General features: G+C 42.7%; 1 protein-coding gene across 1 annotated transcript in view; it reads right to left on the bottom strand.

The window, feature by feature from the left end:
* The window catches only part of AGPS (alkylglycerone phosphate synthase), a 317,568-nt gene that overhangs the window by 154,838 nt on the left and 147,978 nt on the right, over nucleotides 1-14,752 (bottom strand). Inside the window, exon 11 of the mRNA XM_077448089.1 lies at nucleotides 9,739-9,866. Coding sequence (XP_077304215.1) covers nucleotides 9,739-9,866 — 128 coding nt within the window. The remainder of the gene's footprint in view (nucleotides 1-9,738; nucleotides 9,867-14,752) is intronic.

The raw sequence follows: 14,752 nt of genomic DNA, 5'->3' as shown, positions 1-14,752 counted from the left end.
AGGTCACCGCATTGGCCCTACGCCAATCCAGTGTTACCATTCCAGCCATTAACAAATCCCTAAATATTAGAAACCATGGCTTTGAAATGACAGAGCTGAATTCTTTTAGGATCCGTGGATGGATACCATGCTGTCGCCAACCCTGACAGTAATAAACTAGTGACATTGTTTCTGTAGCACAAGCATGGCACATTCAAGTAAATGAAACGTTAGCACACAGGCAGTCTGGTGCTAGATGTTTATTGGCTGGGCTGGGGAGGCATCATAGCTTACTGTGTTAAGGGGGCTATGGAGGGGTGATGGGGGAATAGTTACAGAGCTTGTATTTTAAATGAAAAAAAACCCTGCATAGTCCATAAGACTAATAATTTCACTGAATTTATCTGCAGTAAGCCCACAAATATTGGTTGAACTCATGAAATGGATACTTCTAAAAAGTGCTTAAGTGGTTTCCTTAGGCTTTCATAAAAGTTACCATGACAACTGTTCTGCGCACAAAATGGTTTCCACCTCAGCGATTAGGCCACAGTAAACCGTACTATGAAAAAAGCTACACAGGAAGGCCTGTGGTGGGCAAAATACTGCATACTTTATTGGATAAAAAAAAACACTTTAGGGAACTATTCATTTTCTCTCGCTCAGCTAAGAGTCCAAACAAACTCCTGGGTTACTGGCAAACATTTCATTTCTTTCTCATGTTTTAATTAAACACAGGAACAGACTCTTAAAGTTAAATAAGCTTTGAACGTTACCAAGCTGATCTTGGCTTTAATTTTAAGGCATGTTACTACCAAAGAAAACACGAATAAAAAGGCTCCGTTTATAGAAAACTTTCAAGAGAAACAACTGAAGAACAAAAGAAACCAGCATTAGCCAGAACTGGACATAATAGGCATTATTATGGCATGTATAAATGGTTCAAAGTCAACATTTATTGCAAATATATAAAAAAAAAAAAATAATAATTCTGCACTAGCAGGAGTTAGGGCCGGTTCACACTGCAGGCGAGGCGACACCGACTTGCCTCGCCGCGACCTCAGCGGCAACTTGCAGATGACTTCTGTATAGAAGTCAATGCAAGTCGCCCCAAGGTCGCCCAGAAGTAGTACAGGAACCTTTTTTCTGAGTCGGAGCGACTCGAGTCGCTCCTCTCAGAACGGTTCCATTGTACAGAACGGGGGCGACTTGTCACACTGCGGCGAGGCGAGTCGTGTCGCCTCGCATCGCCCGCAGTGTGAACCGGCCCTTACGAAGCTTGTTTATTAAAGTGTCTGAAATATTTAGGGCCGAAACAATAGATTAACCACTTGCTTACTGGGCACTTAAACACCCTTCCTGCCCAGACCAATTTTCAGCTTTCGGTGCTCTCACACTTTTAATGACAATTACTCAGTCATGCAACACTGTACCCAAATGAATTTTTTTTCCTTTTTTTTCCCCCACAAATAGAGCTTTCTTTTGGTGGTATTTGATCACCTCTGGGGTTTTTATTTTTTGCGCTATAAATGAAAAAAAGACCGAAAATTTTGAAAAAAAAAACGCATATTTCTTTGTTTCTGTGACAGAATTATGCAAATTATTAATTTTTCTTCATAAATTTTGGCCACAATTTATACTGCTACATATCTTTGGTAAAAATAACCCAAATTAGTGGATATTATTTGGTCTTTGTGAAAGTTAGAGAGTCTACAAGCTGTGGTGCGAATCGCACAAAATTGATCACATCTGATGTACTGGCGGCCTATCTCACTTCTTGTGACCCGAACAAGTCAGGAAAGTACAAATACCCCCCAAATGACCCCTTTTTGGAAAGTAGTCATTCCAAGGTATGTAGTAAGAGGAATAGTGAGCTTTTTGATGTTGTCATTTTTCCCCACAATTCTTTGCAAAATTAAGATTTTTCATTTTTTTTTCTCCACAAAATTGGCATTGTAATAGGTTATTTCTCTCACGTGGCATGTGTATACCACAAATGACACCCCCCAAAAAATTCTGCTACTCCTCCTGAGTATTACAATACCACATGTATGGGACTTTTTCACAGCCTGGCCACATAGAGAGGCCCAACATGCAGGTAGCGCCATCATGTGTTCTAGGAACATAAATTACACATCTAACTTGTTGACTATTTATTACACTTTTGAAGCACCAGGACAATGACACGTGACACTGATGACAGATGGCACTGATACGTGGCAATGACGACACTTATACGTGGCACTGATGACACGTGGCACTGATGACAGATGGCACTAATATGTGGCACTGATGACACGTGGCACTTATACGTGGCACTGATGACACGTGGCACTAAAGACACGTGGCACTAAAGACACGTGGCACTAAAGACACGTGGCACTAAAGACACGTGGCACTAAAGACACGTGGCACTAAAGACACGTGGCACTAAAGACACGTGGCACTGATGACAGATGGCACTAATACGTGCCACCGATGACAGATGGCACTAATACGTGCCACCGATGACAGATGGCACTAATACATGGCACCGATGACGCGTGACACTCATGACAGATGGCACTGATAAGTGGCATTGATGACACGTGACACTGACAACAGATGGCGCGTGACACTGACAGGATAATGCCCGAGCCGTAAGACTCAGGGAGCTAAGGTAAGCAAAGGGAGCGGACGTGGCTGACATCACTTTTAATCCCTATGAAAATGGTTACCAGGATAAATAAATAGAGGGGCAATAAGGAAAAACTTTTTAAGAGGATTTGCCTCCTCCTCTACTTTATCCAAAACTATCCAAAGTGCAGAACAGCACGGATTAAAGTGGTTATAAAGGCAGAAGTTTTTTTTTTTACCTTCACGCATTCTATGCCCTTGTACACACGATCGGAGATTCCGACGGAATGTGTCCGATCGGAGCGTTTTGTCGGATATTCCGACTGTGTGTGGTCTGCATCGGACTGTTTCCGTCGGAATATCCATCGGACCGACTTTTCCAACTTGCCGGAAATATTTTCCGACAAAATGCTCCGATCGGACATACTCCGATCATGTGTAGAGAATTCCGATCGGACAAAGTGCCACGCATGCTCAGATCAAATTCCTACATCAAAGCTATTGGCTACTAGCGTGAACGTAGTCCCATCGTAACAAAATTACGTCATCACGTTCTGAAAGATCGGATTTTCCAACAACTTTGTCTGAACGTGTGTATGCAACAGTTTCGGACAAAATCCGACGGATTTGGTTGTCGGAATCTCCAACCGTGTGTACAAGGGCTTAGAGTGAGAGGGTGGGGCCGAGCTGCAGTTGTATCTCTTACGGACCATAGAGCATGGCTCAGTAGCAAAGTACGCACCAGTTCCCCCATAGCAAGTGGCTTGCTATTTGTGCAACAGGTCGAGGGGGAGGAGCCAGGTGCACCAGCAGAGGACCAGAGAAGAGTATTGGGGCTGCTCTGTGTAAAACCATTGCACAGAGCAGGTAAGTATGACAGGTTTATTTTTTAAAAAGCCAAACTTTTAATAACACTTTAAGGCTATACTTCTGGGGCGGATGACTACTGTGCTTGGATGGTGCACGGATTGGAACTAATGCTTAGGGCTGTATGCACCCAGGGACAAATGCTTGGAACACAGACTGCTTGCAGAATGTGTGTACCAGCTAAAAGTCTGATCTCCATCACATATGTAATAAATTTCCTGGAAGTCAAATTATTTTTCAATTTCTTCTGTGTCATGAAACTGCAATGGGCTTATGTTAGGAGGTCAATTTTGAGGAAAACAGTGCTTTGTAGAGTTGTTCAGTGTTTGATTAAATACAAAATCCTCTGAATGTGAAGGTGTTAATCCAGACTATAACTATACAAAACGGACCACTTATCTAGAAGTCTGCAACCAGTAAAAGCCCTGCAGCTGGTCAGGATGTTATATAGCTGCCATGACTTTGTGAACAGTTCAGCATCAGTGACAATTTTACAACTGTTCCCAAGTTGGATCTGTGTCTGTAGTACACTCTAAGGGCTTTAAATCCAGGTTGGACAAACCTATAAATCTAGTTGTTATTGGCTGTGCTGCTAAGTTCAGAACCCTTCCAGTGACTTTATTTACTTACTCTAACTGCACCCCCTACTTAAATTAATTTAATACCTGCCTAATTTTGTTTTATCCTTCTGAATCCACAGATCAGCACTCTAACCTCTCTAAACACTCCAGTTAATTAATGTGCTGTTACGAGCGCTTTTTTCCCCCAATAATAAATTATCTCTCTGTCATAAACATTGAAGGCTGCAGCACTTCCAAGCTGAAACACAATGCACATATTACAATGTTCGCTATATAAGGGAATCTTTACATTTTTCTTTTTTTTTTTAAATATATACAAATCTGCAAATTTCAAATTATTCAACCCTCAGGCCATTATCTGTAGGATTACTGCTCTTGTCTGAAATGGCACGATCAGTTCAGCTGAGGACAAACATGACATGGTGTTGTAAAGCATATAAAGAGCAAATTATAGTGGCTGCAATTTGATTGTAATAATAAGGTACAATTCACAGTATGTGTCATATGGTGTGACAAAACCTTATACCAGAGGGCCTGGCAGGAATTTAGATCAGTAACTTTACTGCTGCACGGGATAGCAGTAGGGTGTTATTGGTTTTTCAGCTCACACACAGGAGCTGGCAGGCAGGGAGGGAGGGGAAGAGGGAGAGGAGCAGGATGGTAGAGGCACGTAACCTGAGCACAGTAATCAAGGATCAACAGCCATGATTACCATAGTCAATTTACATAGGGGGACACAGGGACAGGCAGGATCAATCAGATTTCTTTTTACAGCATACAAAAAGCGATAAATGACAACGCACAAGCACTATGCAGTTTAAAATGCTTTAAAAAAGATTTTATTTATTTATTTTTTTAAGAGGTTGCAACCTCTTTAATAAGGAATGATGACAATACTCATAACAACTGGTGTAGCAGATGGGCGGAGCTGGGAACCCAGGTCCAGGGACCTCCCTGCTAAAGCTATTAAAGCTAGCTAGGGGCTGACATTTTATTTTTTATATATTGTACAGACGTAAAAACGTAACCTGGAACCAGCTAAATAAAAAGTTAAAACATGCATGTGTGTACCATTTTGCTTGTCATTGGATTTGTGATCCTATTCAACTAGTCTTATATACACATCTCTGCTACTATTTTTAAATAGCAAGCTCAAGGAGGCAGGGGCCTACCAGCTGAACAGGCCTGGCTGCACATGGTGGCAGAAGTATGTGAATCAGAGTTCCTAAAAACCGTTACAAATCATCTGGCACTTATATGAATTTCAAATTTTAACCATTTGACTATTAGTTCTCCATAATGCTGTATCACTCTCTGCATCCTCCTCCTTCAGCAGCTGCCTCTTTAGCTCCTCATTAAACGGACGCTCAGCACCATCCTGAGCACAACTCATGAACATGCCCTTGGTCAACAGGGGGTTAGGTCAACAGGGGTTAGGGCCACAATTATGTCTTTAGGAATGCCAGTAATAAAAAATTACAGAATGGTGTTCAACATTGGAAAGTTATAAATCGGTACTTTGACATTAAATACCAGGGTTGTGGCAGCAGATAGCTGCCCTAATCCCGGTATTTTTTTTAAACAGCAGGCAGTCTACTTTTAAGATGAAAGTAGTCTCAGCAGCAGGTTCACTGCAAGATCACTTTTACTTGGCGGCAGTGATCCCCTCCTGCCAGGTCACGGGCATCTCTGCTGCTTACCAGAGCCGTGGGAAGCGGCAGAGATGATCCGGTCCTCTAGGCTGATGGGCAGGAAGTCGAGTGAGGGCATGATGGCCCCCCACTCGACTCTATGCCCTTGGAGGACAGGAGCGACATAGAACATCACTTCCCTCACACGGCTTTAAAGAGATATTTTATTTTATTTTATTTTTTTTGCTTTTAAGTGCAAGTGCAAGAGCCCCAAAGTAGTACAGGAACCTTTTTCTAAGTTGGAACGACTTGAATCACTCCTATTAGAACGGTTTGATTGCAATGCATGGAGCGTGACTTGTCAGTAGTAGTAGTAGTACACCTTATTCATGTCATCAGTTTTCAGCAGCACCTATATTTGTGAAACTATTTTCAAAGATGATTAACACAAAGGGCAAAAATTAGAAACACAATACACAATGAGCACCTTGAGCATTAGGAATACATCCATCAAACCAGATATTGATGCGTTAATTTATCAAAAACAATGTCAAATATCGCATTAGTTTTATGTTGCCCTCTTTTACTTTTATAATTAAAAAATGAAGTTTTATTACTCACTCAGATAGGTACATTATCTTTAGGGGTGCAACGGATTGTCACCGATCCGTGATCCAAACAGGTCAACCTGTTCGGATCGGCACACCACGCGCTCCGCTGCTTCAGCCTTAGGAAAGGCTTTGGCCTAACTCCAAAGCTGCAGCCATCTTGGAGCACGCGGCGGCGGTGAGCTGCACGCTGACGTCATCACCGCTCTGGCCGACTTCTATTCTGGTAAAGTAAGACTAAACACTAGTCTTCCTATACTCTATACAGTGGGGAGCGGTCCGTGGATGTTACAGTGAGTGGGGGGGGAGGAGATGTCCGTTACAGTGAGTGGGGGGGGAGGAGATGTCCGTTACAGTGAGTGGGGGGGGGAGGAGATGTCCGTTACAGTGAGTGGGGGGGGAGGAGATGTCCGTTACAGTGAGTGGGGGGGGGAGGAGATGTCCGTTACAGTGAGTGGGGGGGGAGGAGATGTCCGTTACAGTGAGTGGGGGGGGAGGAGATGTCCGTTACAGTGAGTGGGGGGGGAGGAGATGTCCGTTACAGTGAGTGGGGGGGGAGGAGATGTCCGTTACAGTGAGTGGGGGGGGAGGAGATGTCCGTTACAGTGAGTGGGGGGGGAGGAGATGTCCGTTACAGTGAGTGGGGGGGGAGGAGATGTCCGTTACAGTGAGTGGGGGGGGGAGGAGATGTCCATTACAGTGAGTGGGGGGGGAGGAGATGTCCGTTACAGTGAGTGGGGGGGGAGGAGATGTCCGTTACAGTGAGTGGGGGGGAGGAGATGTCCGTTACAGTGAGTGGGGGGGAGGAGATGTCCGTTACAGTGAGTGGGGGGGAGGAGATGTCCGTTACAGTGAGTGGGGACTCGGAGATGTCCGTTACAGTGAGTGGGGACTCGGAGATGACGTGGCTATTACAGTGGGGGAGAGGACGTGGCTATTACAGTGGGGGAGAGGACGTGGCTATTACAGTGGGGGAGAGGACGTGGCTATTACAGTGGGGGAGAGGACGTGGCTATTACAGTGGGGGAGAGGACGTGGCTATTACAGTGGGGGAGAGGACGTGGCTATTACAGTGGGGGAGAGGACGTGGCTATTACAGTGGGGGAGAGGACGTGGCTATTACAGTGGGGGAGATGACGTGGCTATTACAGTGGGGGAGATGACGTGGCTATTACAGTGGGGGAGATGACGTGGCTATTACAGTGGGGGAGATGACGTGGCTATTACAGTGGGGGAGATGACGTGGCTATTACAGTGGGGGAGAGGACGTGGCTATTACAGTGGGGGAGAGGACGTGGCTATTACAGTGGGGGAGAGGACGTGGATATTACAGTGGGGGAGAGGACGTGGATATTACAGTGGGGGAGAGGACGTGGATATTACAGTGGGGGAGAGGACGTGGATATTACAGTGGGGGAGAGGACGTGGATATTACAGTGGGGGAGAGGACGTGGATATTACAGTGGGGGAGAGGACGTGGATATTACAGTGGGGGAGAGGACGTGGATATTACAGTGGGGGAGAGGACGTGGATATTACAGTGGGGGAGAGGACGTGGATATTACAGTGGGGGAGAGGACGTGGATATTACAGTGGGGGAGAGGACATGGATATTACAGTGGGGATATTTTTTTTGCCGATCCGAAAAATGATCCGAACCATGAGTTTTTTTGATCCGTTGCACCTCTACTTGTCAGGCGGCTAAATCACCTGACAGGTCGCCCCTGTGTGAACCAGCACTGAATGGGGGAAAAGTCTGATCAGTCACAGGATCTTCTGCCCCATACACAGGTAGGGATACAGGTAGTGCAGTCAATGAGAGGGTGACTCTCCTTCAAATCATAATTAGTGCAGGTGAGTGTGGAGATCCAAAGTTGTTCACCCCCAAAGCACCAGAAGTTCAACAGCGGGAAGAATACAGGGCAACCCTTCAGTGATGATTGCTACAGAATAGAGTTGCCTGCACATTGGACAACGCTGGGTGGAGAAAAGACTTAGGTAAGTTGATAATAGAAAATTGATGTTGCGCACAAAGAGGTGAAGATATCAATTTTATATCTATATGAGAGTGTTTGACTCAGGTAAGTGTTTAGGGATGGCTGAGGGGGAGGAGGCACAAACATAGGAAGTTTTTTGTTTTCCTTCATGCAGATAATGCATGAAGGTAAAAAAAAATAAAAATAAAAAAAAACTTTAGTCTTAGCCTATTATGTTTGTGCAATTGCAGCTTTAATACTAGGTGTTTGAAATGCTTTGTAAGCAAAAAAGCGACAAAGCACCTGTTAAGCAAACTCATGAGTTAACATGACCACCGATTCTGTCTATGTGTATAAAACCAAAACTAGGAGGCTCAATTTGAGAGGGTAGAAAGCTGCTATTCTGACACAAACTTGTGACTACTAAAGTAGGTTATGATTCCAATTAAATGCAACAGAAAACAGGGCATGAGCACAGTCCATAAAGTCCCCGCTTGATTCTCTCTGCTGCTGAGTATCTGCTGCAGGAAAGGCCCAACACAAATAGCCGTGTTTCACGTCTTCATTCAGGAAGCAATTTAGAAAATGAGGACCAAATTCAGAAACACATGGGGGGTTATTTACTAAAGGCAAATACACTTTGCACTGCAAGTGCACTTGGAAGTAAAGTCGCTGTAGATCCGAGGGGGGCATGCATGGAAAATAAAAAGCAGAATTAGCTTGCACATGATTGGATGATAAAATCAGCAGAGCTTCTTCTCATTTCAGATCTACCCCTTAGATTTAGAGAGACTGTACTTCCAAGTGCACTTTCAAGTGCAAAGTGGATTTGCCTTTTATAAATAACCCCCATTGTGTTATGGCTATCAGTGCAAATGTATCTTGAATACACTTCGTTAAAGCATTAAAGGCTAAGCACCCCTTTTAAGAAAAAATAAATGCACATTTTTTTATTTATTTTTTTAACAAAAATAAGTCATGATCCACTGCGATCAGTGAATCATGGGTGCAATGTCAGGTTTCTGCACATAAGCCCTACAGCTTTAAGCCCATAACTCTGTACACACTCAGTTTAAAAGCTGTGGGTCTTGTGAATGAACTACAAGAGCTCATTAGCGCCCTTGGCAAAATGTCTGCCGCTGCGGTACAGGGGACTTGTAGTTAACTCATTCACAGATTCCCGTGAGATGGAATACCGTGGCTGTGCGGGCTGACCTGCACAGCTGCATGAAATTACACATAAAATATTACAAAAAACATGACTGTTTGAAAACATGATGTATTGTCAGGTTATAAATCTGTTGCAACAATTGTACTGTTGACCTATTTTATGATATGTAGTACAACAAAGAGGCAACATTTTTATATGCGAATATAAATAAAGAAATTGTGTTTTATGTAAAATGATGAGCCTTAAATATCCCATTTCATTTCCCGGGTTCTCTAGCTTGTTTTTCATGCCAATATCATTGAGCAAGCTTACCTGTCTTGCAACTTCTCTCAAACAGGCCACACCTTGCTCAAAATTTGGAAAAACCACTGAACCATACTTCTGATATTCTGGAAGAGGCCTGATTTTTATTGTCACTTCTGTAACTACTCCAAGTGTTCCTGTTAAGAAATATTAAAAAATAAAATATTATATAAAATATATTATGTACATACTGGCAACATTATTTGCAGTTTGAAATGTTCATCTGAATCATAAAGTCTTAACCCTCTAACTTTATATGTCAATGGCACAGTAGTGGTGGGAAAAACTATTCCTCTGGGATCCGCAGACCTTTACCAATTAGTAGGGGACCAAAACACCTAAAACCCCATCAAAAGTGAAAAAAAAAAAAAAAAAAAAAAAAAAAAAAAAAAAACACATTTTACGAATGTTGACGATTTATGCCATGCTAACCCACTTGCCGACCAGCCGCCGCACTTATACTGTGGCAGGTCGGCTCTCCTGCGCGAACTGATGTATCTGTACATTGGTCTGTGCATGTGAGATTGCAGGCGTGCCCACTGCGATGTCCGATGTCCGCTCGAGATCACTGTACATAAAGGCAGAATGGGGATCTGCCATTGTAAACAAGGCTGATCCCCATTCTGAGAGGGGACATCTCAGATATCTGCTGTTCCCAGTGATTGGGAATAGCCATCTGTCATGTCCCAGGCAGCCCACCCCCCTACAGTTAGAACACGCTGAGGGGACACATTTTTACCCCTTGATCTCCCTCTAGTGTTAACCCCTTGCCTTTCAGTGCCATTTATATATTTATCAGTGCATTTTTAAAGCACTGATCAATGTAATAATGTCACTGGTCCCTAAAAAGTGTCATTTGAGGTCAGATTTGTACGCCTCAATGTCGCAGTCTAGCTAAAAATCGCTGATGGTCATTACCAGTAATAACAACAAAAATAAAAATCCCTAATTCCCATAGTTTGTAGACGCAATAACTTTTGTGCAAACCAATCAATATAGGCCTATTGAGATTTTTACCAAAAATATGTCAAAGAATACAAATTGGCCTAAACTGATGAATAAATTTGTTTTTTTTATATTTTTTTGGGATATGTATTATAGCAGAAAAAAAAAAAAAAAAAAAAAATATATATATATATATATATATATATATATATATATATATATATATATATATATATATATATATATATATATATATATATATATATATATATATATATATATATATATATATATATATATATATATATATATATAAATATAAATAAATAGCAGAGGTGATCGAATACCACCAAAAGAAAGCTCTATTTGTGGGGAAAAAAAAAAGGATATCAATTTTGTTTCGGCACAACGTCACACGACTGCACAATTTTCAGTTAAAGCAACGCAGTGCCGCATCACAAAAAATGTCCTGGTCATTACGGGGTAAAGCCTTCCGGGGTTAAGCTGTGTTCTCTGATCTAGAAAACACCTACCATAATTGAACTTTTCAAACAATCAGGGCACGAGACACCGGCTGGAGCTAGTGTGCTCATTCCCGGCGTGGGAAAGACAAGATTCAGGTAAGGAAAACGGCGGCTGATACACTAAAGGAGGTTTTTCACCTTCATGCATAGACTGCATGGAGGTGAAAAACCTCAAAAGGTTTACAACTCCTTTAATGCGTTTCCTCAGCCACATGTAAGCGGATGGTCACATGTTAAAGCAGAACTTCATGCTTTCAATCAACATTGACTATATTTAATCTGTATGCTTCTAGCGTTAGTAAATAGATAGGAAAGTATATAATTTACTTGTTTTAACCTTTTTTAAAGATTTTGTTTACTTCCTGGTTTTCGGGTCTAGGCAAATTATGTCCTATGTCCCAGGAGTCTTCAGGAGGGGTTTCTCAGCTAAGTCCACTCTACTGCATACATAGCAGATGGATTGCAGGAAGTAAAAGCTACATGAATCATCTGCCCTTATTCAATGTGGCCACAGTCAGTCAATGATTTCACAGCAAAATAAAGCATGGAGACATGAATGGGCGAGTTTGCTTTGAATATTAAAAAAAATAAATGAAAAAGCATTTTTGGTTTGTGGCGCTCAGATGCACTTTAATACCTGGCACTGCTGAACACAGCTGGAGATGTCCTTCTAAACTAACTCTTATGCCGCGTACACACGACCGGACTTTTTGACAGCAAAGGTCCGACGGAACGAGTCCGTTGGGCAATTCGATCTTGTGTGGGCTCCATCGGACCTTTGCTTGCCAAAAATCCGGCGGACTTGGGAAATAGAACATGTTTTAAATTTTTCCACCGAAACTCCACCGGACCGAGAAGTCCGTTCGTGTGTATGCTAGTCCAACGGACAAAAAACGACGCTAGGGAAGCTATTGGCTACTGGCTATGAACTTCCTTATTCTAGTCCAGTTGTACGTCATCACGTTCAAATCCATCGGACTTTGGTGTGATTGTGTGTGGCCAAGTCCGTTCATTCAGAAAGTCCATCGCAACTCCGCCGAAAGTCTGTTGGAAAGACCGTCGGACCTAGTCCCTCGAAAAGTCCGGTCGTGAGTACACGGCATAAGGTGATGCTGGCTGAGCATCAAAGCTAGTCAGTGAAAATATTGTTCTTCGATGGAGATATGGCAACAATCCTTCAATTATCAGAGATTTTCACCCAAAAGATACACCCTATTCACAGTAAAGCCCATACAATTCCAACTAAGAATATGCAGAAACCATGTATAATCTGAGCGTTACTTTCAATAAAAACTGCCTACGGAATGATCAGTAGTTATAAACATCTACAAGTAATATTCAAATTTTGACTATGCCTTAGTTTTTAGTACTTTTTGCCTCCTCAGTATTCCTATTGGTCAGTGAGGCCATCAATAAACAAGTAAGGGCCGGTTCACACAGGGGCGACCCGCCAGGCGACTTAGCCGCCTGACAAGTCGTGTCCTGCTCTATGCAATGGAACCGTTCTAATCGGAGCGACTCAAGTCGCTCTGACTTAGAAAAAGGTTCCTGTATGACTTTTGGGGCGACTTGCATTGACTTCTATACATAAGTCATTTCACAAGCCGCCGCTAAAGTCGGATCCCAATCGCCTGAGGCAGTCGCGGTGCAAGTCGTGCTGCCTCAGTGTGAACGGGCAGTCATTAGTCTTTAGCTTTAGGCCCCATTCACACCTGAGCAATCTGAAGCATGATTTTAAACTTCACCAGAAATGCTTAAAAACTCAATGAGCTTTCAATTATATTCCTTTCACACCTTAAAGGTTGCTGCTCAAAAAAGTACATGAACTTCTTCTGGGGTAGAGTCACTTGTGTTGGCCCAAATAGACTTTAACGAGAAATGAGAGCACCTAAAAATTAGCTAAAAAACACTTTTTTGTTTTGTTTCTATACTTGCCTAGTAAATAGCCTTCGATCGGCTAAAAATAATAAAAAAAAAAAAAAAAGACAGAACCCTCAAGCTTGAGACATGGGAAAAAAAAAAAAAAAAAAAAAAAGGATCAAAAAAGCTTGTGCAAACTTTCTGTTAAACAATAGCCAATTATTGCATGCTGAGATTTTCCAGAATGTTGAAAAAATCTCTGCACTGACTTGGTCCTTACCCAAGGAGAAAAGGGAATGAACCGTTCACCACATGTTCACCACCAAACAATGCGCAAGGCCTGGTGCTGTAACAGTTCAAGTGTAGACAGGCAGATATCTTGCGGCTTTTTGTTACCGGGTGATATCTGCCCGCTTATGCAAAGTTTGAATCTGTACCTAGTCGGTTAATGGAAAAGAGAAGAGTCCTGAAAGTCACATCTCTGCAAAAAACGTTAGAACGCGTTTTACTCTGTTAATGGCGCTTAGTCATGTGGATGATCCCCATGACTAATCTCTGTGGGCGCAGTGAAACACGTTGGGGGCATGGGCTGGTTGGAGCCCCAGCTGAAGCTGAAGCTGTCATACACATTCTTATGGAGTTTTGTAGAGATGTGTGACCTCCTAGTCTTTTCCATTAGACATCTAGAGCTTGGGCGAGCTCTGTCCTTGCCTGCACTCCAAGCGGTTGTTACGAACCGAAATACCTGTACGTCAGTCCATGCATTAGCTACAGCGGCCTTGCGCCCAGCGGACTCTACGTCTGCCGGCCACCCGTGATCACGGTGAAGAGAGATCCTAGTGATCATAAACAGCTCCCCGACAGTTAGAAACGCCTCCCTAGCAAACACTTAACCCTTTGATCACCACCAGTTAACCCCCTTCCCTGCCAGTGCCATTTATACAGTGATCAGTGCATTTGTATAGCACTGATCACTGTATTGGTGTCACTGGTCATCAAAAAGTGTCACTTAGGGTCAAATTTGTCTGCCGCAATGTTGCAGTACCGCTAAAAATCCCAGATTGCCGCTATTAGTAAAAACAATAAATAAAAAGTACCTAAACCTTTCCCCTATCGTAAACGCTATAACTTTTGCGCAAACCAATCAATATACGCTTATTGCTTTTTCTTTTTTACCAACAATATGTAGCAGAATATATCTTTGCATAAACTGATGAATACATTTATTTTTTTGAATATGTGTTATAACAGAAAGTAAAAAATGGGTTTGTTTTTTTCCCAACGTGGTCAGTCTGTTTGTTTGTAGCACAAAAAAACCCCCAAAAAACAAAAAAACAAACAGGTGATCAAATACCACCAAAAGAAAGCTCTATTTGTGGGAAAAAAAGAAAAGGACATCAATTTTGTTTGGGTAAAATGTCACACGACTGAGCAATTGTCATTTAAAGCAACGCATTGACGTATCGCAAAAAATGGCCTGGTCATTAAATCCATCTGACAGGTATCCTTTCCCACTTCCGGGAGCTTCAGCTGTGGCTATTGACTTAACAGCTGGGGCTTCCTCCTCCTTCCCCTGTCGCCGGGCCAGTAGGAGAGAGGAGCGGATCTCACGCATGCGTAGTAAGGTTCCCGGCGTACAGCCAAAAGGCTACACTACACGGTACCCTTACCCGCAATGGCGGCATCGCTGGACT

This window comes from Lithobates pipiens, unplaced genomic scaffold (genome assembly GCF_037356315.1).
Source record: "Lithobates pipiens isolate NorthernLeopardFrog02 unplaced genomic scaffold, aLitPip1_a1.2 Scaffold_22, whole genome shotgun sequence".
Taxonomy (NCBI): Eukaryota; Metazoa; Chordata; class Amphibia; order Anura; family Ranidae; genus Lithobates; species Lithobates pipiens.
Note: the sequence above shows the minus strand (reverse complement) of the source record. Positions and strands in the feature narration are given on the sequence as shown.